The 23,639-nt window shown below is 34.6% G+C and overlaps 2 protein-coding genes and 1 pseudogene across 3 annotated transcripts; 1 reads left to right on the top strand and 2 right to left on the bottom strand.

Moving 5' to 3' along the window:
- Positions 1–1,709: 1,709 nt before the first annotated feature.
- Positions 1,710–6,594, bottom strand: LOC148854589 (GDSL esterase/lipase 7-like). Its single transcript, XM_088982542.1, has 6 exons — positions 6,411–6,594; positions 5,752–6,041; positions 5,525–5,646; positions 5,125–5,373; positions 2,143–2,395; positions 1,710–1,993 (listed from the first exon to the last, which is right to left on the bottom strand). The coding sequence occupies exons 1-6, from the start codon at positions 6,539–6,541 to the stop codon at positions 1,758–1,760; spliced, it is 1,281 nt and encodes a 426-aa protein (XP_088838668.1). The 5' UTR covers positions 6,542–6,594; the 3' UTR covers positions 1,710–1,757.
- A 3,778-nt stretch (positions 6,595–10,372) lies between these two features.
- On the bottom strand, positions 10,373–12,885 carry LOC148854588 (GDSL esterase/lipase 7-like; annotated as a pseudogene). The gene is made up of 5 exons (XR_016112975.1): positions 12,817–12,885; positions 11,851–12,122; positions 11,470–11,600; positions 11,067–11,321; positions 10,373–10,947 (listed from the first exon to the last, which is right to left on the bottom strand). The product of XR_016112975.1 is annotated as a GDSL esterase/lipase 7-like (transcript).
- A 7,039-nt stretch (positions 12,886–19,924) lies between these two features.
- On the top strand, positions 19,925–22,734 carry LOC148854587 (DNA glycosylase superfamily protein). The gene is made up of 5 exons (XM_088941177.1): positions 19,925–20,353; positions 21,034–21,091; positions 21,188–21,271; positions 21,398–21,539; positions 22,204–22,734. The coding sequence occupies exons 1-5, from the start codon at positions 19,966–19,968 to the stop codon at positions 22,480–22,482; spliced, it is 951 nt and encodes a 316-aa protein (XP_088797303.1). The 5' UTR covers positions 19,925–19,965; the 3' UTR covers positions 22,483–22,734.
- Positions 22,735–23,639: the final 905 nt, after the last annotated feature.

Here is a 23,639-nt window from a genome sequence, read left to right as displayed (position 1 = left end):
TTAGCCCATTGTTAAAATTATCATTTATATAGCTAGTAAGTGGAATTTGGGTAAAAAATGTAGTAAGTTGGGTCCTCCCTCCCCTCCCCCCAAAAAAAAACCGTGAACTGAAATGCTAAGGATCACTCTATAATGCTCCTCCAACTTAAAAAAAAAAACTTTTGTTTATTTTTTCTTTAAAAAATCTGTAATAAATGGCACAATATGGAAACAAACCACATTAAGAGAAGCTTCAAAGAAAATATTAAAAGCCGAATAAACAGGAAGAAGAACTCTTCACTGAATAATTATGAGAAAATCAATATAAAAAACTATCATTTAGCTTTTCCTTATCTACTCTTTATATAGATTTACACCCTTATGGATTATACAAGAAAGTTTCCTAATCTATGAAAATACTCCATAATAGAATTGTACTAAAACTCCTCAAAAAGAAAGTCCTAATTGAACAAAAATTTGGAAATCATGATCTAATGCTAACTTGGTAATTTTGAATTAAGATAGAAGTTCTGTGTTGATGCTGACTTGGTAAATTTTGAACTAGGATAGAAATTTCATGCTGGCGCTAGCTTGGTAATTTCGAACTAAGAAATTCTGTATTGGCGCTAAGCCGCTAACTTGGTAATTGATTACTCGGTTGGGTCAGTAATACCATCCCAACTTCTTATGTGTCTTGGAATAGTACCAACTTGCATAGAACTTATTGGCTTTCTCTTGTATGCATCATCCTTCCCCTATATGTACTAAGATGGGCATTCAAAAACCAACTTTATAAATGTTTACTCATTTGGTCCAAATCCCGTACTACATCAAATTGACCCAAACCTTCATTCTCTTTTATCTTGAAACCGTATCTCTTCTACTCTTCTACTCCCTATTTCATTTTTCTAGTTTAACTTTGCCCCTCCAAAAGAAAATGCATGGCTCCGCCACCACCTAAATTATAATTGCCATATACATAGTTGGATGCAGGGGTGTATCATCGGTCGATTTGGCTCGATTCGGTTAAAACTAAAAACCTAACCAACTATTCGGTTTGACCATCTCTCCGAATCAAACCGAACCAGACTACAATTTAAAACCGAATCAGTCCTAACTGAATTCGGTTTGGTTCGATTAATGATTAATAAACAACTACCTATTAATCTTTAGTCTAGGTTTTAATGAACAATTAATGCAACTACAATAATTTAATGAACAATTGAATGATTAATTATTAAAGCAACTACACTCATTTTTCACAAACAATTAATGAATAATTAATAATTAATCTAGACTTTAATACTCTAGTTGCTTAGAGTCTCTAAGCTATTTAATTAACTATTATATATTAATTAAAAGCTAGAATAGGCCCAACCTCCCAAAGCACAATGGGGAATTGAGAATTCATCATTACCCATTGAAAAAGATAATAATTATTAATTAAGTATAAAGTATTGAATAGAGTATTATATATTTAATATATTTAATTAAATACAATCACTAATTCAGTTTTTGGTTGGGTCAATTGAAAAGATCAACCAAACTGAATTGAAACCAAAAACCAAATTTTTAAAGAAAAAAAACCAAATCAAACCGATATCCAAATTAACCGAACTGAACTAACTTATTCAATTTGATTTGATTAGATTTTCGATTTATCAACCAAATTTGAACACCCCTACCCTACAGAATATTAGTATTGACTAGAAAAGAGGGAACAAGACAAAGACAATGTAATATATAAATTTTTATTGGGGTTAATTTTGCTAAGAAGATTAATCCATTACTTTGTGTTTCTTAAACTTGCACAAGCTGTTGAATATTGGCTGAAAGCAGGGGGAAGGATGTTCAAAGCAACGGGTGGAGATGAGTGAATATGCAGCTTGAGTGGGGTGAAAAGCATCCCAGAAGAAGTGCTGGTCTGGATTAGGACACGACGATAAGCTCGGTATGCATGGCCAAGTTCCATCAATCCCCGCAATGCAACATGGGTTCGTTCCATCTGTTAGCCCTGAAGAAAATTAATGCATTAGTTATGGATTCATTAACTCAACTTATTTTCTTAGATTGTATGTTGAAGTAGGGTTAAAAATATTTGATCTAAAATCTTAGAAGAAGAAGAAGTAGTAGTAGTAGTGGTGGAATATGTCTGAATTTTACCATATTTCGAAGAATTTGTGATTGCATCGTATGCAAGCTTGTTGATTTGTGCCAATACAAAGGTGGCGCCTTGGAGAGAAGTTGTCAATCCCTTTAGCATTTCAGAAAGCTCGCTATTGAAGTATGATACCAACTGGTTGAATTCTTCAACGCAGGGTCCCCTGGGCTTTAGTTTTCTTGTAAATATTGGCATGCACCCGATCGGCCCAATTTCGAACATCACAATCCTTCTGGCCCCCGATTCGTATAGCCTCTGTGCCATATTTATCCATTCATAGGCCAAGATATTAAAAGCAAACAAAAGATTATGATTATTCTTGTTTTGATGATGATGATGATGATGACGAATAGGGCTGTTCATGGGTTAGGTTGGGTTGGTTTATTGGTGTTTTTTCAACCGACCCGACTTGGTCGATTTATCTAGAAATGAAATCGAAGTCGGTCTAGTACTAAGTAAAACCGATATAGTCAGTTTGAATAGGTTTGGGCTGGTTTGGATCGGTTTTGTGAATGATTCACTCAATGTGAACGGTAAATGATTAAAGTCTAAGAAAGCAAAGGCTGGATGCCTGGAAATTAAAAATGATTTGATGGATTAAAACTGATACTTTATATATCAAAAATTTTATATATAATATGTATATTTCTGAAATAAAGCTATATATATATATATAAGTCAGTTCGGGTCGATTCGTTTCAGTTTTCACGTGTGAAAACCAAAACCGAACCAAACCAAACCATTGATTTATATTTTTTTGTAACCCAAAACTGATTGGTGATGAGGAAAAATCAGCCAACTCGGGTTGGATTGGACCGGATTGGTTGGTTTGGGTCTTGTTATGAACAGCCCTAATGATGACGATGTTCTTTGAAGGGAAGTATTAAGACTCTTCTTCATTGACCAATAAAAGACATTTGGACATGGGTTCGTTATTGGTCCAACCATTGGTTTAGCTAATTTAGTCCATAACCCTGATGATACTAAAATTAACATCAAGGGGGCACTGGGGAAAGTTAGTCAATAGAATTTTGGTTCTTACAGACTAAGAAATTCATGTTCTTTTTTCAGATTTATCTGGGGATCATGAAAAATTTATTTTCTTGGATATCACTTATCCAATAGATAAATAACTTTTTTACATGAGAAAAAGTTATGAACACTTGGGTGGAACAAAATGCCCCTTTTAATGTTCATTTTTATGACTAAAATGATCATTATCTTATTCATCTAAAAAATAAAAGAATATGGATAAATGCACTTACTCGGTGATTAAGCAAGTGTATTTTACCTGAATAAGAATAATTTATGAAAAACTGAATGGAGCCTAAGTGAAAACGTTTACTATACTTCATCCTACATATATACAAATATCAGTGAGGTTTTAAAATAAAAGTACATAAAGGGACTAGTTGCGGTATCTATGTGGGACTTTACAATATAACAAATTATTAAAACTCATTTTCTATTAAATTTCTTAATCATTAGTTAATTATTTCAATAAATATATCAGAGCCGGTCAAGTAGATCAAACCCTTTTGGGTTTGAAAAATCTGTCCGGTTATGGTGGTTTTTTTTTTTTTTTTCTGATTTTTAGAATTTTGAAAACAAGGTTTCTCAAACCCATTAAAGGGACTAGTGTTATCTCTGTGGGACTTTCTACCTTTTGTCATATGGTGCTAAGGACACCAATTGCTAGGTCCGATTCAGTTATTTTCTGCTTAGCTAAGGTAAATTTTCAAGCTAAAATCTTGAACATTATTCTCATTCCTTGTTTATAATGAAAACATATTAATGCAGATTTTAAGGACTACCAATTTGTAAATGGGAATCGGATATATTTTTTTTGTCAGCTACCAAAGAAAGAGAAATGCTACTGAACAAGGACTTCGTACAATTATTGTTTTTTTTCCTCAATCCGTTCAAGCAGAAAAAGGTGAGGTTCATAGAAAGATGTGACAAATTTGTTTGTTTAATAATCATGGTTTGGCTTTTTATGGGTTTCACCATGTGTATGGGGGGCAGAAAATAAGAGTCGCATAGTCATTGTTTACTTAACTACTAACTCATCGTTCATCCCCTAAAAAATATACCCTTCTCAAGGCCCACAAATACGGAGAAAAAGATTCGAAGATAGAAATCTTAGATGTTGTGAACTAATTTGTAGCTCAGAAGGAGTCCTGATTAATTTCTCCCACTCCCCCTCCTCTTACGGGGCTCATTCAAAGAAAAAGTTTTGGTTTAATGATCTCTTCTATGCGTAAATTTTGGTTTAATATAGTGGGAGTAAATCCCTTATTCAAAGTCAAAACTTTGAAGAATTAATAACTTAATATTAATTGTCAAGTTACCAATACAGGGGTGAGATATATTGTTCATGTGAACTGTTGAATTGAACATGTAGCCAACTCAGTGTGGGTCCCTTCATCTTATGGATGGTTAGGATTGGCCACCATACCCACTGCAGGCAGTCCTTGTACATGGTAGAAATAGGTGGGGTCATGCAGGAAATTAAATCTCTCTGCTGCTTGACTGGATTAGAACACTTTTTTTAGCTGATTATTTATATATATATATATTCCGCATTAATTACTTTTTTTTGTACTATATATATATTTGTATTTGATTATTTATATATTTTTATACTATATACATTAAAATGTGCCCAAGAACTTAAAAACTGAGAATTGCATGTCTACCTTGGCCAATTATTTACCATGGAAAATTGGAAATAGGACTGGAGGGCTTATATAGAAGTTAGAGCTACTGACTGTTAATTAATTACTGGAAGCAGATGAAAGAAATGTTCATTTTAATTAGCTATGGCCATGCCAGTAGCCTAGGTTACTAATTAATCTTAAGTAATTAACCATGGATATGGGTGACGTGGACTTGGTCTACTATAGGCAAATTGCAGCCGTTGAATTTACTAGAGGTGAATAATATATAATTAAGTACTAGCTAGAGAGTGGATGAAAGTTTACCTTAAAACACCCAGAAAGTCTGTCGGTGAGGTGCTGAGCAAATGCCTGAGGGGAGTAGATTCTACTAATATTACAAAGATCATGCTCAAGGTAGTTGATGATGTAGTCATTGCTTCCAATGGAGACCAGAAATATGGACTTGGCCAGGTAGTCTGAAAGTTCATTTAAACTGTTGAATTGTCTCTTCAAATCTTTCCTGATAGTCTTTTGAAACAAATCGATCTGGTTATCCAAATTCAGGCATTTGCCCTGCACAGTGCACACACCCCCGGCCATTCGTTAATGACTTAATTCATTAATTATAAGAAATTAATTACTCCGAACCATCGCCGGAAAAACATGATAAGAAAGAGCTAACAGCTGTGTAGAACCGGAGACGGAGATAAACATGATTCCTTACAAATTGGGCTCCAGTCTCTGGGAGAATGCCGCATGATCCAGATGCGTAATTCCAGCCGGTTAATATATTATGTTTCAACAAGGATAAGTATGGAGGAGCGTATGGTAGCCCAAGTAGTTCAGCTGGGGAAGAAGAATTAAGCGGCATTTATGGAATTAAAGTAATTATAGTAAAAGAAAAAGAAAGCACTCTGGTTTTCAATATTTGAGGTGGAATTTCCAGCTTACCTACGAAATCTGCAACTGTTTTGCCATCGGTGAATCTCCCCGTGACACCGCCGGGGAAGTCTTTCCCATACGGCAGGAAATCCGCTTTGGCTATCGTGGGTAGTAGATTGTTATTGCCACTGTCCACCAGAGAGTCTCCAAACACGTACAACGCCGGTGGGAGAGATGTTTCGGCTCTGGCTATCGGAAAAAGAAGAAAGAAAATACTGAAACCAGCTGGGACGACGAGAGAACAAATCCTCATCCTTGCTCCAGCAGGTAAATTACTTGACAGGAGTGGGAGCTCCTTCCTGGTCGTCGAGCAAATAAATATGTACAGGTTTAGATTTCCTAGAGTTTAAAAGTGAAGAGCACTGAGTCGTCTCTGCCTGCAGTGTCGCAGACGCAGATCATCTAACAACACTTACGTACGATTATCAGCCATATTCAGTTTTGTTTTCTAGTTAAACAAAAAATTGAGAAAGAATTTCTTTTCCAGTTAAACTTTAATTATATTCATTAGAAAAATCATGAACAAACTTAACAAAAGTATGTCAGCACAAAGTCAGAGAGAAAGGATTCAACGTATTTCGATTTTGACTCGAGAAAAGTGAAAAATTACAGTAATGAAGTCCTCACTAAATGCTGCGCAGAGTAGTCTCTACTCAGAGTTACTACACCTTGATGCTCGTGCCAGACTGATCCGCTTCTCGGAAGTAATGGAGCTTGGAACCATTGAGTTCGGCTTCGGCGTAGCCCGGGTCTGTCCGAAACAACAGCCTACAGCCATCTCTACTACCCAACCCAACATTACAAAAAAATCCGAGCCCGAGAACCATCATGGTTAAGTGGATAAGTCCACTTGATAACTCAAATACTCAATCAATCAAGATAAATTTTGATTGATGCTTCTAAAAGAGGAAATGGGCAATGCACGGTAGCTCTGGTTGACGAGGTTATAGTATAGGTATCTTTACGGAGCGAATTAGCTGGAGACAAAAACGTACACCCCCGGCTGATCAAGTAGCTGCGTCCCAGATGGGGCTCAGAGTGAGCACTGAATGTGTTCAACCCACATAGATAGTTCGGCCGGGTGTGTATGAATTTGTTCCAGATCATTGAGACTGGTATCTTTGCGGCGGTATTTATATCATGTTTTAAGGTATATGTAATAGGGTTTGATTATAATATTGGAAAAACACGGTATCAGAAAAATTTAGGGATTTTTGGACTGCAATTCCCCTCAGAAATCCCCCAAAAAACTATATCCTATCCTTGAATTTAGCATCAATGATCAATCCACAGGCAGGATTCAGTCCACCCCTAGGAAATCCTAGCTCCACCTAGGGGTGGACTGAATCATAAAAACCCCAAATGTTTATAACCAATGAAGGGCATAATAAAAATTGTTACAGATTGTGGAATTTCATCAAAATTCACAAGGGTTTTGATGGTCAAAGTCTTTTGGAAAGTCTTTTTGGCATCATAAATTTTTCATATATATACTAGTAGGGACCTGTGCAATATACAGGTTTTGTTAAGCGAAAGCTAAACAATAGAAATACATAAGAGTATATAATTGTTTTTATTTTAACATTTTAATAATTAATTGGATCAAACTCGACATGAGTTAGTCGATTTTCTAGTATTTCTGATCAACTTTCGTTTAGCAACTTTCCAATCTGACCAAGTTAGGTCAGTTTTGGTTTGGTCATTTGTAAATCGATCAAAATTGAATTGACCCGACCATAGATATATATTAACATTTTATATTTTAAATATAATTTTTAATATAGGTAAGAGAGAAAATTCTCATATTTCTTAATCTAAAGTATTTTATATATAAATTTAAATTTTTAATAATTCTATTGTAAGTTTAAATTTAATTTTTAAATTTAAATCTTTTGAAGAAACAAACTAAACCAAAAATAGACCCAAACTGATACAACACGAGTTGGTGGGTTTTCACTAACGGTCAATCGGTTTTTGGGTGACAAACTCACAACCCGACCAAGTCAAATTGGTTGGTGAAGTAGTCTGCAACCGAATTGAACCAATCTTTGAACACTCCTAATTTCATCTAAATTAATAGTCTAATATCTAATAAATGACAATAGTTTAATATTCAATAATTATTGAAAATTTATACAAAAAATACATAATTATTTATAATGAAAATATAATAAAAATTGAAAATATATTAAATTAGTCAATAAATAGTATAATCTTAAATAATAGTTTAATCTCTAATAAATATTAATCAATAAATTATTAAATTATAATAAATACATAATTACTAAAATTAAATTTATAATAAAATATAATAAATATAATGAATTAAATTTCAAAAGTTAAATAATAGTTATTTAATCTCTAATAATTATTGAAAACATATTTATCAAAAAATACAATAAATAATTCCTAAAAGTACAATTAATATTATAGTGTATATATATAATGAATATACAATATTATTGTGAAATTATTACTAATAAATATTAATTTCTTGAAAGCTATTTTCTATAATTATTAATTGATATAAGTTGAATTAGTTATTTACAATATTATTTAGTTATTTAAATAATATTGTTATTTATATTTTTAAAATATTAATTAATTATTGAATTTAATAATCCATAAAATTTTATTTAGTAGTATTATTACATAATTCTTTATTAATTTTGTAAAATTTTAAATTATTATTAATATGAATATTATGTAATCTTTTATATTCATTTTTATACTTTTAAGAAAGTTTTTAAATTTATTACATAATTTTGTTATTTTAACTATTTAAAATTTAGTCATGCTAAATATTTCATTATTTAAATAATATGTAAAATATTTAAAAATTTTCATTATTTGAATTTTATTTATTTTAATGTTATTAAGTACTATTAAATATTTTGTTATATAATTATTTAGGTATTTTTAATTTTATTTTATTTAAGATATTTAGATATTTAAATGTTTAAATAATGTTTTATTTTTGAATGTTAAATATTTATTATTTGAATAACATTTAAATTGAATAATTCGTAAAATTATAATTTATATTGATACTACATAATTTCATGATGAATTTTGTAAAAATATAGAACTATTAATAATATGAATATTATTAAATCTATTATAATATATTTTTGTGTTCTGAATAAATATGTTAATGTTAGTATATAATTTCATTATAATATTTAAATAATTTTGAAAACATTTAATTGATAATTTCTTTAGATAGATGTTGAAAAAAAACGCAGGAGAGGATAAATAGGAATTAGAGATAGTTTATGAGAGAATCTCTATACTAAAATAGAAATAACTTAAGAGATAAATAGGAGTTAGAGATAATTTAGGAGATATATAGGAATTAGAGATTTAATGGGTAATTATGTGAAATTAAAAAAAAAGGAAAATAAGAAAAGGGGGTTTAGAGAAAGGAGAGGGATGGTGACATGGACCGTCTTGCTATATATATATATATGCCTTAAGAAAACTATTTGAAGATATGCATTCTAATCAAGCCCACATAACATAAACATGCCCTTTGATAATGAACCTTTAATGGTTGTTAATAGCAAGGATTTCCTAATCCCTATTTTACCCATTGAGAACCATCAATAATATTGTTCCAGAAACAACCAACAATTCTCCCACCCAATGGTGAAAGCGGGGAATTTTCTCTTGGAGGGGCCAAGTTAAACAAGAAAATAAGATGAGTATAAGAGGTAGGGTGTGTAAGGAAAAGGGGTGAGAAGGTTTGGGTGATTTCTTTTAAGAAAAAATGAACAAAAAATTTTAATTTTGGGAGTTGGAGGAGCATTAGAGAGTGATCCTAAGAACCCACTTTATTATATTTTTGACCTTTTCTCTACTTAATAACTATATAAATATTAGTTTAACAAAAAGTTTGGGGGGGCCAAGGAACCCCCACCACTATATACTTGGCTCCCTCTCTGGGGGCGCCCCACAACGTCGCACGGCATATCCCCGCTCTGCTATGTATTAAAAACATCTCCCGATGATAAGTGACAGAAATGATGAGCTGTGCGACGTTGTGGGGCACCCCCTTGTGGGGATTGATTTCAATTCACCCCATCATGGTCATTCTTACTTGTGAATCTATTATTTTAAAACCTACCTAAAACTTTATTATTCAGGGTGGGGTTTGGAGACAAGGTTGGGATGGACAAATAACACCCCTGCCCCATCCCCAATCCATAAGAGTTTCAGGTTACTCCGAAACCCACCCTGAACCCGATCAATGGTGGGTCAGGGAATGGGTCAAATTGCCATTTTTGAGAAAAACCTCTCATTTCATGATAAGTGAGGGGGGGGGGGGGTTGTGCGGTCACAAGTCATTCTCATAGCATATTATTTTCAAATACAAGCATTTGCCTAAGGTATACGTATCTCCTGAATTGTGGAAATTGATGATCCTAATGCAGGGAAGACGGCTAGTTTGGGCATTACAGTAGGGCCACACTAATTATTAAGAATCCCGTATCCTTAGACACCAACTTTTGCCTTACCAAATGATCACAAACGATGATATAAGCTTCCTTTTTTAAACCAGCGAAAACCAAAAATGGATGTAATATGGATCGGTGATGCAGTGAGCTTGGGAGGAGTAAATTAAAGAGCCTTTGACAATCGAAAATGCCATTTCAATAAAAAGTGGGGATAAGTAGATAATGGTAGGAGCCCCCAACTCAAATTAGTCCCCACTTATTTATTCCCACGCACAGGTTAGGCTTGCAACAGCTGTTGAACGTTCGGAAGACATATGGTTGAACCATTGAAGCATTGTCTGATGATTACGGTGTTCACGGTCTGACTTGGGTGGACTGGATCGAAGTAGTGCGTTTGCGGGAGGAGGCACGCCGGTGACAAGGGAGGGCAGAGCAGAATTCCGTTGAGTGCCCCTGCACAACATGGCTCACTTATTTCTCTAATCCCGTATACTGCCGGCTTGTCATGTATATTGAGTGCTAATGAGTTCACTCTCATGTTAACGAACATCGACCCAGGCAGATTGTCACTCAACTCTTTTACCAATGCACCGACCCTCTGGTTGAAAATGTTGGCCCACTCATTTATCTCTTCAGTACACGAACCCGATGAACCTATAGGTTTCACGGTTTTGATCACCGCCGGGATGCATCCGAGGGGGCCGACCTCGCTTATTATAAACTTCCTAGCCCCCAATTCGTATAGTCTCTGCAAAGAGAAAAGAAAAACCCAAATCGGCAAGTAATTACAAATTAATGTGATCAGTTATGATCAATATGTGACGAATCAAGATCGAGTGAGCTAGATTATTTTAATTCTTGGCCTGCCTGCAAATGTTCTGAGAGTGTAACTTTGAGTTTGTCAGAAAAGGCTTCGGGAGTAACTTTTGGTACTGAGCTACCATTGCGTGTATATTGAGAAGAAAAATTGAGAATAAAGTCATTGCTGCCTGCACTGATCATGAAAATAGACTTGGACAAGTATTGGGAAAGCTGTTGCACGTTACTGAATTGCTTTGGCAAGTAATTCTTCACGGTATCCTGGAAAAGCTCCATCTGTTTATCCAACTCCAAGTTATCCCCCTGCAATTAATTAATGCACAAGAAATGTCTAGCTTTGAGCTTCACTTAACAACTTTTCCACCCTTCAAATGGAAATGAAATTCCAGATTATTATATTAGTACTAGTACAAATTAACTAATCGATCGCGAGTATAGTTAGAGTTGTTACCATAATCTTTCCCGTACCGGCAAGGATGCCAGATGACCCAGATGCATAATTCATACCAGTTTTGGTTGCCATCTTTTGATCTTCCGAAAGACTCAGATATGCAGGGGGAAATGGTAGCCCAAGGTATTCAGCTGAAAGGAATTAAAAACATGTACAAGACAATCAAAGTGATTAAACATTAGTGTCTTATAGATCAACCAACGAGTTTTGGCTTTATTTGGGGTGGATCTGAGCCATCCCTAACATTGAATAATGCTTCTCAACTAATTGGAGTATTACTTATAAAGCTTTTCTCCTTCAGTCCACAGTCATAATCTTATGTGCAACTTAATTTGGGTTTCTTAATTAAATAATTAATAAGAATAAGAATAATAATCTCACCTAAGATATCTGCAGAGGTTTTGCCATTGGTGAATCGGCCAGTGGGTCCATTAGGGAAGTTAATACCATAGGGTAGAAAATTGGCTTTGGCAGAAGTAGGCAGATAATTGTTGTTGCCAGCATCCAGAAGAGTCTCCGAAAGCGTACAAAGCAGGTGCGAGCGGTTTCTGGGATTTAGCTGTAGGGAAAATATGAAGGAGAAGGCAGAAGAAGAAGATGGGAACATAACTGTTTGTCTTCAACCTTTTGCCTCTCCTTTTTATTTTAGGGGACTAATCTGAGAGGGGATCCTACAAACAAGAAAAGTGCTTTGGGGGGTTTAAATAAGGTCCTTTGTTGGACCCACGATTCAATCACTACGCCCGATAATAGTTCTTAGTTTGATAGTTTTAGTTTGTTAGATAATGAATGGCCATTAAATAATTCCAGATCGCAGAAATGGCATTCCGTCGGCTGCACATCGGCTGAAAAACCTTATATTTTGTATTATTTTGTATGTATTTATATTGTATATATTTGCATTAGTACTGGTTTTAAACTGAGCCTTCGTAGAAAATGTTTTGAATTCCTGCCATATGGTCAGGTCTCATGCAGAGTCTGGATCACCTGCCAAAAAATATTCAATACATGCAATGTTGGAACGTTGGTACGTGATCCCAACTCTTGCATGCAATATTAATGAAATGCGATCACATCCAAACTTACTGAGCATTGAGGGATTCTGGCCAATGTTAGTCTGCAATTCGTGATCAGATTTTTGATGCACCAAGGAGGAGAGAAGTGCATCTCCGACAGACAATTGAAAATAATCTTGGAATCCCCCCTTCAAGAATTACAGAAGCAGCACCCAAATCAATCGCCAATCTAAGCAGAAAGAGCAGCTTGTGCTTCTATTTCCTCAGGAGTAGCTCGTTCAACTTTCACAACTCTCCCAAAACAAAAATTACCAGTGTAATCTTTAATTACCACATCAATTCCCCCATGTGAGTGAGACAAGGCACCATTAAAATTGATCTTCACTACCCCAACAGGCATTTTATTAAAGGGGTTTTTGGAAGTTAATAACCAGGTGATCTCCCTAAATATTCCAATTAAAAGCTGCACGGGGATTGGATTGAATTAGATATAAGAAGATCAAAATTTGATTCCTTTATATATCTTGGTTCAAGTCCTCCAATCTTACCTGTAGAATTTGAAAATAACTTATTTAAAACTTGAATTTATGACTATTTTACTAATAATTACTACGATGTAAATTTATATGATATTTAAGTATACACACATTTGAATGGAATAGAATTGGTTCATATTAGAACAGACAGGGATGGAACTTGGGTTCAATTATAAACTGATCAAATTTGGATTGCCTTGACTACCACTGGATCAAACAAGCGTGCATTGTTTGCAGCCCTACCCCAATTGTTTTTACTAGTATATATCATGTCTTTCGGGCATTATAGATGTACCATTTGACCTCAAATCTCTTACCCACAAACTGTTTCCTTATCTGTACCCACAAGACACTATCACTATTGGAAACATCTCCCCATGTGTTGTGGGTATGAATGTGGGAACATCTCCCCACCATCGACAATCATCTTTGCCACTCACTCCTGGATTTAGAGGCTGCAACTTGTGCTATGTTAACCCAATCCCAAACCTGAACCCAGCCTGTGAAGTTAGGATTGGGTTGTGTTGGAATGGACTAAAGTTCATTTTTGGTTGGGTTAGGGTTGAAGCTTTCACCAACCTGAATTGATTTGCATGCATATAAGTATTTATGGATATGTGTATGCAGTGTTCATGCATACATGTATACATATGCAATCATGCATTCATAAATGTATACATACATATTATAATAGAGGAAAGATTTGACCAATCAAAGCACCTTATAAATTTTGATTAACACCACCTAATTGGTCACCTCTTTTTGGACATCAAACTTCTAAGTTTGAAACAATTTTTTTTTTATAAAACATTAAAATTTAGGAAATAAATACATTTAACAAAAGAAAGCTCGGATTTCTATTGGGTTCCAGTTGAGGTCCCTTGGCATTTAAACACAACCATGGCTGACTGTAGGTTAGTCCAATCCCAACCTGACCCAATTCAAATCCAACTTGATTTTATATATATGCAAATGCATTCATAAATGTATACATTCATAAATATATGATACTGGAAAAAAATTGTTGATTGACCGTAAACGTAAACTTTTCTAAAACATAATATATTCTTTTACGCAACCTTTAAAATTTAGGAAATAAATACATAAGGAAGTAGAAAAATCGGATTTCTATTGGATTCCAGATTTTAGGTCCCTTGGCGATTAAACAAAATCATTGCTGACTACAGGAATTTTCTGCTAATATTTCAACAATCGATAGTCTTCTACAACCCTCCTCGTACAAGCAATAGGGTAGTGTATTCAAATTCAAAATACTCTTGTAATTTAGTTAGATCAACCACACTTGATCAATTGTTCCCAACATTTTTGTATTTATAGATGATTGGATGCAATGAATTAGCCATTTCTTGTTAAAAAAAACTGATATATTAACCTAATGAAAAAAAGCAAATTACATCACATGAATCACTTGTCTGGTGGTGGAACCATCCGATTTATCTTTTAATATTTAAGAATTAAGATAACTAATTAATGGAATTGCCTAATAAAAATTTTGAATTAAAATTAGTTGGAACACATTGCAATGCATAGACCTAGTTACGCAAAATTAAAGTGGATCTAGAAAGAAACTTATGACATTTTTAATTGGGCCAAGTCAATTCAAATATTATATTTTTGAGTTATGTTTAGTTGTTCTGACCACAATTCAAATCATAATCCTAGTAAAGTGGTTAATCTCATAAGTGTTTTCAAAATCAGACTAAAAAAACCGGGAATCAGTCCATTTTATCTCAAAATCGCTTTTTGGCCAAAATTAAACCATTGATTTGATCAATGAACCGCTGATCTAGATGGTCAAACTGTCGATCTGGACAATGATTTTTAGTCATTTTTTATTTTTATTTTTAATTTTTTTGTTAAACAGACTGTCCATTCAGATTAGACGGTTGGATTATTCAACTAGAGAACCGGTCCCTAGAATGATTTCCTGTCCGGTCCGGTTTTAAAAACCTTAAATCTCATGTAAAGATGCCAATGAGTCAAATTAAATGATAAATTCGATTCAACTCATCAATAGGATATGTATTCTCCTTGTTTTTATTCTCACCTACACCACTGGGGGACAAAAGAGAATGCTAGGGGACGGAAAGGGAAAGTTGTAGTAACCAAGGTTCAACATTTTGTCATGTAATACATATCCTATGATGGATGACTGATACATTGGTATGCCAAAGACCATGAGAGAGAGAGAGAGAGAGAGAGAGAGGCTTAACATTTTGTGCAAGTTTGGGCATGGATTTGCTCCTCACAGAGGGTGCCTCACATCAACCTCACAGTGCATCACAAATGTGCATTGAAAACATCTCTTGTATATAATATTATAATCCATGGGAAGATGTTCCTAATGCATAGCTGTGATGCGCTATGAGGATGGTGTAAGGCGCTCTATGAGGAGTAGATCTGAACTCCTCTTGTCTAGACTCTAAATCTCCAATCACATGACTAGGGACAGGTGTTATTTATCACTGGAATATTAGTAGTTGGGATTTCATACTCCTGCTGTACTCACAACACTTCCAACCATGCATTTTGGTTAACATTTTCCTATGGATAAAAATATACAAGTAGAGAGATATTCCCAAATGCATGGCTGCAAGTGCTGTAAGAACAGTGTGCGGGCTAATTTTGTGAGATGAAATTCAGATTGTATCTACACTGATCAAACCAGGGGTGGAGCCGAGAATTTTTTTATGAGAGGGACCAGAATCTAATTAGTAGATAAATATGAATGGACCCATTGGGAGAGAGGAAATTTGTGAAAAACTGTATTACAGTGGAGATTTTTTTTTTTTTTTTTTTTGGGGGGGGGGGGGGGGCATGGCACCCTTGGATGATCAAATGCTTACATCCAACCTAAGTGATCCATAACTATTAGAATTCAGATCAGCTGAACGTAATAGTTGATCAACAAGTTGTGGAACTAATGGTAATCCTTCACAATAGTGATAAGAGGTAAAGCGTCAACTTCAACCTAAACAATTACACTTAAACGTAAAGAACGAAGAAGTAGTGAAAAGAAGAATATGTAAAACGGAAACAATTATTAGAAAGATGATTTAAATTAAATAAATACAGCAATTGTTCAATCCCATACGTAATGGTGTAGAAACAAGGTAAACGTATCGACAAAAGCGGGTTTTATTTTGCGACATAAGGTGAGGAATTGAGCTTAATTTCTTAAGATTGCCAGCAGATAGAGATAGACTGACCAACTTGTTGAATACATGTAGCCAATTTTGCTTGTCCCTGAAGTTGTCGTGCGCAATTTTGTACTCTCTCTCTCTCTCTCTCTCTGTATCGATGTAACTTTGAACGTCAGCCCATGCTAGCATTGGGTAAGGAGAGAAAATCCAATCGATGTGATTCGGAGTTTTTATTTCCAAACAATCACCAAACAATCCCCAATAAGAGCTCTTTGAACATGAAAGATGGAATTTCTTTTTCTGTGCAGGCAAAGGGTAGGTCTCAACCCTCACGCACTCTTTGTCCTTGGAGTAGGAGTTAAGTTTGGAATTCACTCATAACATTTTCTTTGAGATGAACACTGCAACTAAAATTGCTGATCACTAAGTTTTATCTTCTCCAAAACTGACCCTAGTGTTCATGAAGAGTGTATAAACAACCCATACATAACCAGGTGATAGGGGTGCCACAAGTGGGATACTTGATTTGAATATTTGACACTGCATCGAGCCGGCTGGGCGGATCCCTTTCTATTTAAAACAAATTCCCAACCCGGGCCCGCCCAACTTAAACGTTAACCCTTAGCAGATAATAACAAATATGATTTATTGCAAACGATATGTTTATTACTTCTGATTGGGAATATCACTTACCCGTTTTAGAATTTTGTTTGTAGTAGATCCGGTCAAAGCATAAGGTGACAAATTCCTTTCTTTTATTTTAATTTTATTGCTCAAATAACATATAGAAGTTGGTACGTCAAATTTCACTTGCCAAAGAGATCTCTTAGTGAAAGCATCCTTCTAAATACATACTAAAGTGATGTTTAACTTTAGTATGCTCCTTATAACTTTAGTGAAAGCATCCTTCCAACTTTAGTTGCCACCGCCCATGACCACCCATCAGCTAGCTAGAATATCGATGGATCCTCTGAATTCAGGATTTGCTCCTTATAATACAGCATTTCTCACACCAACTTCACAGTGCATCTCACTTTGTATTGGTAACATCCTCTTATGATATACCAATTTTTGCAAGTAATAACAATATTTTCAGATCAACCTGTAATGTACATAGGGGGGGGGGGTGTGGAGGTGACCTTCGTCAGATCACAAGGAGTTCACACTTCCGCCTCACAGCGCCCGACAGCACATTCTTGCCATGTATTGAAAGTATCTCCTCGGTTCTGATATTATCATCGGGAGATGTTTCTAATACACGGCGGAGATGTGTTGTGGGGCATTGTGGGGCGGAACGTTGTGGGGAGGAGATGTGGTCTCCATCACAAGCTGCCTTATTTTGAGGGAAAATATCTAAAATCTCGCTTGACTTATTGACAAAAATGTGTAAGCATTGTATGTTTGGTTTACAGGTGGAATTGGAATGGAATCAGAATTGAAATCCCTTAAAATTGGAATTGGAATGGTCTATTCTCATTAGGGGTGAGTATTGTTCAGTTAAAATCGAAAAACCAAACCGAAATTTTTGGTTTCGGTTTATTTGGTTTTTGGTTTTTTTGGTTCGGTTAATTCGATTTTAAAAAATTTTGGTTTCAGTTTTGGCTTTCAGGATTGAAAATTCAGTTAATCAAATTAACTGAAATTTATTATATACATATTATTTATTAATATGTAAAACATAATATATTATAATATGTATATAATTATATTATATAAAATATTAAAATATATAAAATACATTAACATATACATATATTATAATATACATAAATATATTAATATATATAATATATAATATGTATTAGTATAATATTAATAAAATTCGGTTTTAATAAAGAAACCAAAAAATTTGGTTTCAATTTTTTTTGGTTTTTTAATAATTCAATTTCAGTTTCGGTTTTATATTTATAAATTTGACTTATTCGGTTCGACTTTTAACTGAATAAATTGAATAAAATATAAATAAGTATTAAAATCAACTGGAATTGGATTTTATTCTCAAAGGAGAGAAAAAAATAACCATTCCCTCAAATGAAGAATACCATTTCACCAGAAATAGGAACGAAATTCTGATTATACCAGACCAAACAGTTGGAACTGAATCCATATCCCTATTCCTATGAATAAAACAGGCCCTAAAACTTCCCCTCATTTTTTATATACCTCTAAGATCCCCCTTTCTGAGAATTCCGTATGTCACATTTCCTTCTAATCTCACGAAATTTAATGACAAAAATGGCCCTAATCCACTTGATACCATCTTGTCAGAAATAGAGATGTTTTACAACCAATATTATACATTGGTATGCCAAAATCCAAATATTAAATTGGATTGAAATGGGAACGTCCCTGAGTTTCTGCCGTTTTGTTCATTTGTGGAACATGCATCATTTAAGGGTATTTTGGATATATTAAAATACATATGTCAAAATAGCACATATGAATGATGAGTGTGGTAGTACTTTTGCATTTTTGTGTGACATTTGATGGAATCTCTCTTACCAGAGGGGTTTCTGACATTATTAGTAGAGTCAAAGGAGGTCTTAGATAATTCTCTTATTTTGAATTGAGGAAACGAAAATATATAAAAAAGAAAGCATCCGTATATTTTATAGGGAAAATTTTCGATTAGTAATTTGTACTTTGGGCCTAATGCCACTTTGGTCCTCCAACTTTAAAATGAGATAATTCAGTACTCAAAATTTTAAAACATGACAATCTAATATCTATCATTAACTATCTATTAATCAGTCATTAAGTGGCATTTGAAAAAGGCACAAATGCCCTTCAAATGTTATTTAATTTTCTTTATCAACCATTTAAACGTTGACAAAAAATTAACAGTCTCAAATCCTACTTGCCTTTTCCATTAAAGAAAATTAGGGTTACTTTTGAGTAGGCATTTGGTGATCCCAACTTTCTTGAATAGAAGAGGCAAGGATCTGAAATTGTTAATTTTTTGTAAATGTTTGGATGACTAATAAAGAAAATTAGATGACACTCAAAGGACATTTGTGTTTTTTTCAAATGCCACTTAACTACTGGTTAACAGCAAATATTGGATTGTCACGTTTTTTAAAGTTTGAGTACTGAATTGTCACATTTTAAAGTTTGGGGACCAAAGTGGCACTAGGCCCAAAGTACAAGGTACTAATCGAGAATTTTTCTTTATTTTATATTTCTTTATGGATGAAATCTGCAATTTCTCAAAAGAAAAATAAGTTTAAATTAAATTTGTGATAGGGTTAAGTTTATTTCTTTTCTCTTTACAATATATATATATATATATATAATCAAAATTTTTCTTTTGTCACAACAGAGAGTTTACCAGGAAAAAAAAACAAAAAGCTAGAACAAAATATATGAAATTGTTAGGGATATGATTTATCGTAGTTACATTATCCAAAGCCCAAATTAGCTGAGAATGTAGGCTCAGAGAGTTCTGGCCCAGCGCTTGTTGTCCAAGACTCTGGGTTGCAGAGCAACTCAGTTTCAGGGGTCTGTTAGCGTTCTACAAATTGTTTTCTCTCTCTCTCTCAATTCTTGTTTTAGTTGCGAGGTGTCTATCTGAAACATTATCTTAATACGTTCTTGCTTAAGAATCAAGGAGGTTATAGCAATGCATCCTGAAATTCGCGTTTTACCGACCAGCTTAGGACTTGTGTCGCTTTTGATCGCATCTAATATCAGAAAGCCATCGGCTATAAATGTCAACCAACCTTGGCATTGTCCCATTTCAAGAACAGTAATCGTACGCTTTGTGACTCAACACTCTCAAGCATGTCTAAACAAAATACAAGAAAACATGCTTCGCAAAGGAACGGCAGCCTCAAGGAGAGGGAGAAACCGGCAGGCCAAAGCTTCTTATCCAAACATCTCAAGAAGGTTTACCCACTTGGGTTTCACAAGAGTGCTTCATCTCTATCACTCTCATCATTATCTCTGTCACAAAATTCCAATGATTCTTCTTTCAGCGATTCTATCTCTCGGCCTCGGTTGGATAGGAAGGTTTCATCGGTTCCTGTTCCGGTAGTCACACCAATTTCTCTTCGCGGACTTGGACCTCCTGATAGAAAGGAAGTATCATCAGTTACTAATGTCGAACAGGAGATCCATGATTTCAGTGGTGGGGAGTTGAGGAGATGTAACTGGATTACAAAGAATAGTGGTAAGCTCCACATTTTAATCGTCTAAGCTCATCATTCTTACCCTGAAGTTCAAACTTGACGTTTCTTCTTGTCTAGCTATTTCTAAATTCTAAGACTATAAGCTATCCACTTAACATTGGCAGTTGAAAATTCTACAGCAACCTCTGAGCATTAGAATTTGCAACATCCGGTGTATTATCTAATCTAATCTAAATAAATGTTCTATACATTTTACATAAACATTCTTTAGAACTGAGGCAAACTCAACAACCTTCCGCCAGATGGCAGTTGAGTCTGTAGCTTCAGTGTTTGTTGTTTTCTCTCTCTCTCTCTCCACCAAACTTAGTTTTGGAGACAACGTTCACCAAAGAGGCTACAAGGGCGTTAGTTATTTGAAATTAAGAAATTGTCAAACTTTCTAGTTTCTACCAAGGGTTGTTTTGGGAATCCAAGAGCATAACATAATATATTAATCCTAATTTGGCAATTAGAGTTGTTGTTAGGATGATTTGAAAGTCCGGCCCATTATGGATCAAAATATTAGCTCTTTATATTTCAGTCGTTATCCGGCCCATTATTAGGTAGACTCTAAAAATGACATTTCAGCACTTCTAATATTTCTTCTCACTTCTGAATCAAATAGTATTTTTTTTTTTCTAAATAAGTGGGCTTACACATATTGATTTGTCATTCCAAACAGATAAAGCCTATGTTGTGTTCCATGATGAGCAATGGGGAGTTCCGATTTACAATGACAAGTGAGTTCTTTAAGCTCTGTATTTAATCTTTTTTTATTATTTTTAATAGTTAATGGATAATAATTCACATTTAATTGTTCAATAATACTGGAACAGTCAACTGTTTGAGATGCTTGCATTGTCCGGGTTGTTGATGGATCACAATTGGTCTGAAATCGTGAAAAGAAAGGAACTATATAGGTGCATAATTTACTGCTTGTAATCTTCTATTGGAATAAATACTTTTACTTTAGATATTTTTTTCAATGTTTTGTTACTTTCGATGATATATATTACTCTTTTAACGTGGAATTTTGATTGATATAGAGAAGCTTTTGGTCAATTCAATCCTAGTTTTGTTGCCAAGCTGGGGGAGAAAGAGATCAGAGAGATAAGCTCCAACGAAGAGCTCGCATTAGCAGAGAGCAGGGTGAGGTGCATAATAGACAATTCCAAATGCATAATACAGGCAAGTTTTAGAACCCATGCTTTGGTTTTGTAATTTTTGTAAGGATTAAGTGCCCGTTTAAGAGGGCTTTTATGCAGCGTCTTCTGAGGTTGTAAAGTAGGCTCCACCAAGGTTTAAAATTTTAATACAAGGAAGAGTTCCGCAAGATAGGCTCAAAACACAAGGTGAATTTGGCCCATTTCAGGAAGTAGGCAAGCCTAAGTCCTACCCCCTGGCCCTAATTTATTTTTGAAAAAGAAAAAGAAAAACTTAAAAAAGGCCTAGATTAGGTGCAAAGTACTGATACACCCCTTCCATCTCTTCTAGAATATCAGGGGGTATTGATACTTTGAGCTATTTTTTGGTGAAAAACTGAGAAATCTTAAAAATGCTTACATTGAGCTGAAAAATTGACTTTCCGATGAAGATAATTTTGATAGTTTCTTTAAAGTGGTTCAGTCAATGCAGTTCAATCAATACTGAACCCTCCGAAACAGGCCCAAAGGGTCGAATACTAGTCCAGCTTTGGACAAAGCCACTGAATTTGGTCAAGAATAAACATCTTCCCTAAAATTCTCAACTCTAGACTTCAATATTCTCAACGCCAAGAATATTTGTGTGACTTTTAAGAGACAAGTTAATTAACTTGTGCATTTATTTTGATTGTTTTGGTTGTGAAATGTAGATTGTGAAGGAATTTGGATCATTCAGCAGCTATATCTGGGCATACATGGATTACAAACCAATGATCAGCTATTACAGATACCCAAGAAATGTTCCCCTAAGAACACCAAAAGCAGAGGCCATTAGCAAGGATCTACTGAGAAGAGGGTTCCGTTTTGTGGGGCCTGTGATTGTGTATTCTTTTATGCAAGCCTCAGGGATGACCATCGATCATCTGGTGGATTGCTTTAGGTTTAGTGAATGTGTGAACCTTGCAGAGAGACCTTTTAGGCATGGCTAGCTTCATTTTGTTGTTCAAAGTTCACACACACACACAAAAAAAAGAGCAAAACTATTTATAAGTGTAGGGGGATTGAGTTTGTTTATGTTAAGTTATGGGTGAAATAGATTAACACAGCCTATTTGGTGCAGTCCAATAACTTTGTCATAGAGAGTGGGATCCAAGGATTGCCAACCATTGTATTTAATTTGTTTCTTTATGCTTAATTAAAGAAAAATAGCATATTTAATATTTTGTTGAAAAAAATGAAAATCAGTCTTTTCAACCCATTCTTGACCAGTCCGGTTGGGCCACTGATTTGTCACAATACTACCTCCAAGGGTCCAACCTGCTAATTTACAAAAACCCTTTGATTCGATTCGATCAAGGACTTGTTGACCCGTTCAGCCGGCTACTGGGCTTATATGCTAAGTGCTATACTGCTATTTGATTTTATTACCTGTTGATCTGGATGGTTAAACCGCTGGCCCATTTACGTGTAGGAAAAAACAGCTCAATAGTTCATCATCCGGGCCGGGTTATTAGAACTCTGACCCAGTAGTTGAGATGAATCAGATGACCACTCGACATTACTTCCACAGCACAAATGTGGGATTAATTCCACACAACTCTCCCCGGTATGCCCGGTAGTGTTTTTATATGCATACTTCTTTATCTTCACCCTAGATCCCTATTACGCTTTGTTGGGTTTGAAGGAAAGTGTAGGAAAATGAAAGAAAAGGTAAAAAAATCTTTATAAACCTTGTATAAAATTTTCTTCCTTTCCCTACCGTTTCCTTCAAACCAAACATAACCTTAATTTCTACCTACTGTCTGACCAGAATATTGTAATACCAAACAAAAAAAAGTCCAAATACAGACACTGGCGGCAAACACAAAATTGCATGTGATCAATGAATTAGATGCAGTCTACTAATATTTTGGCTGATTTAGATTCAGGACATATTGAATTTGGGGTGGGATCCTAACTCTATGAATTGGCCAAAATTGGCGCTTTCTATGTGACGCACCAAAAAAATCTGATATCCAATATGAGAATAGAAGTAGAGATTCATGCTACATCATTTTTTAGCCATTTTATCAATTTCAATTACTTTGTGGAAGTTAAGAACCTTGTTACATGGCTTCATTCTCTTTTCTTTTTCCTTATCATATGA

This window comes from Nelumbo lutea, chromosome 4, assembly GCF_056320005.1.
Source record: "Nelumbo lutea isolate HS-2025 chromosome 4, American lotus-T2T, whole genome shotgun sequence".
Lineage (NCBI taxonomy): Eukaryota > Viridiplantae > Streptophyta > Magnoliopsida > Proteales > Nelumbonaceae > Nelumbo > Nelumbo lutea.
Note: the sequence above shows the minus strand (reverse complement) of the source record. Positions and strands in the feature narration are given on the sequence as shown.

Coding starts and splice junctions, on each gene's coding strand:
- LOC148854587 (XM_088941177.1), top strand. CDS start 19,966: ATGTCTAAACAAAATACAAGAAAACATGCTTCGCAAAGGAACGGCAGC. Junction 20,354..21,033: donor CTGGATTACAAAGAATAGTG/GTAAGCTCCACA, acceptor CATTCCAAACAG/ATAAAGCCTATGTTGTGTTC. Junction 21,092..21,187: donor GTTCCGATTTACAATGACAA/GTGAGTTCTTTA, acceptor ATACTGGAACAG/TCAACTGTTTGAGATGCTTG.
- LOC148854589 (XM_088982542.1), bottom strand. CDS start 6,541: ATGTTGGGTTGGGTAGTAGAGATGGCTGTAGGCTGTTGTTTCGGACAG. Junction 6,042..6,410: donor AGTCTGGCACGAGCATCAAG/GTGTAGTAACTC, acceptor CTCGACGACCAG/GAAGGAGCTCCCACTCCTGT. Junction 5,374..5,524: donor CAGAGACTGGAGCCCAATTT/GTAAGGAATCAT, acceptor TGCACTGTGCAG/GGCAAATGCCTGAATTTGGA.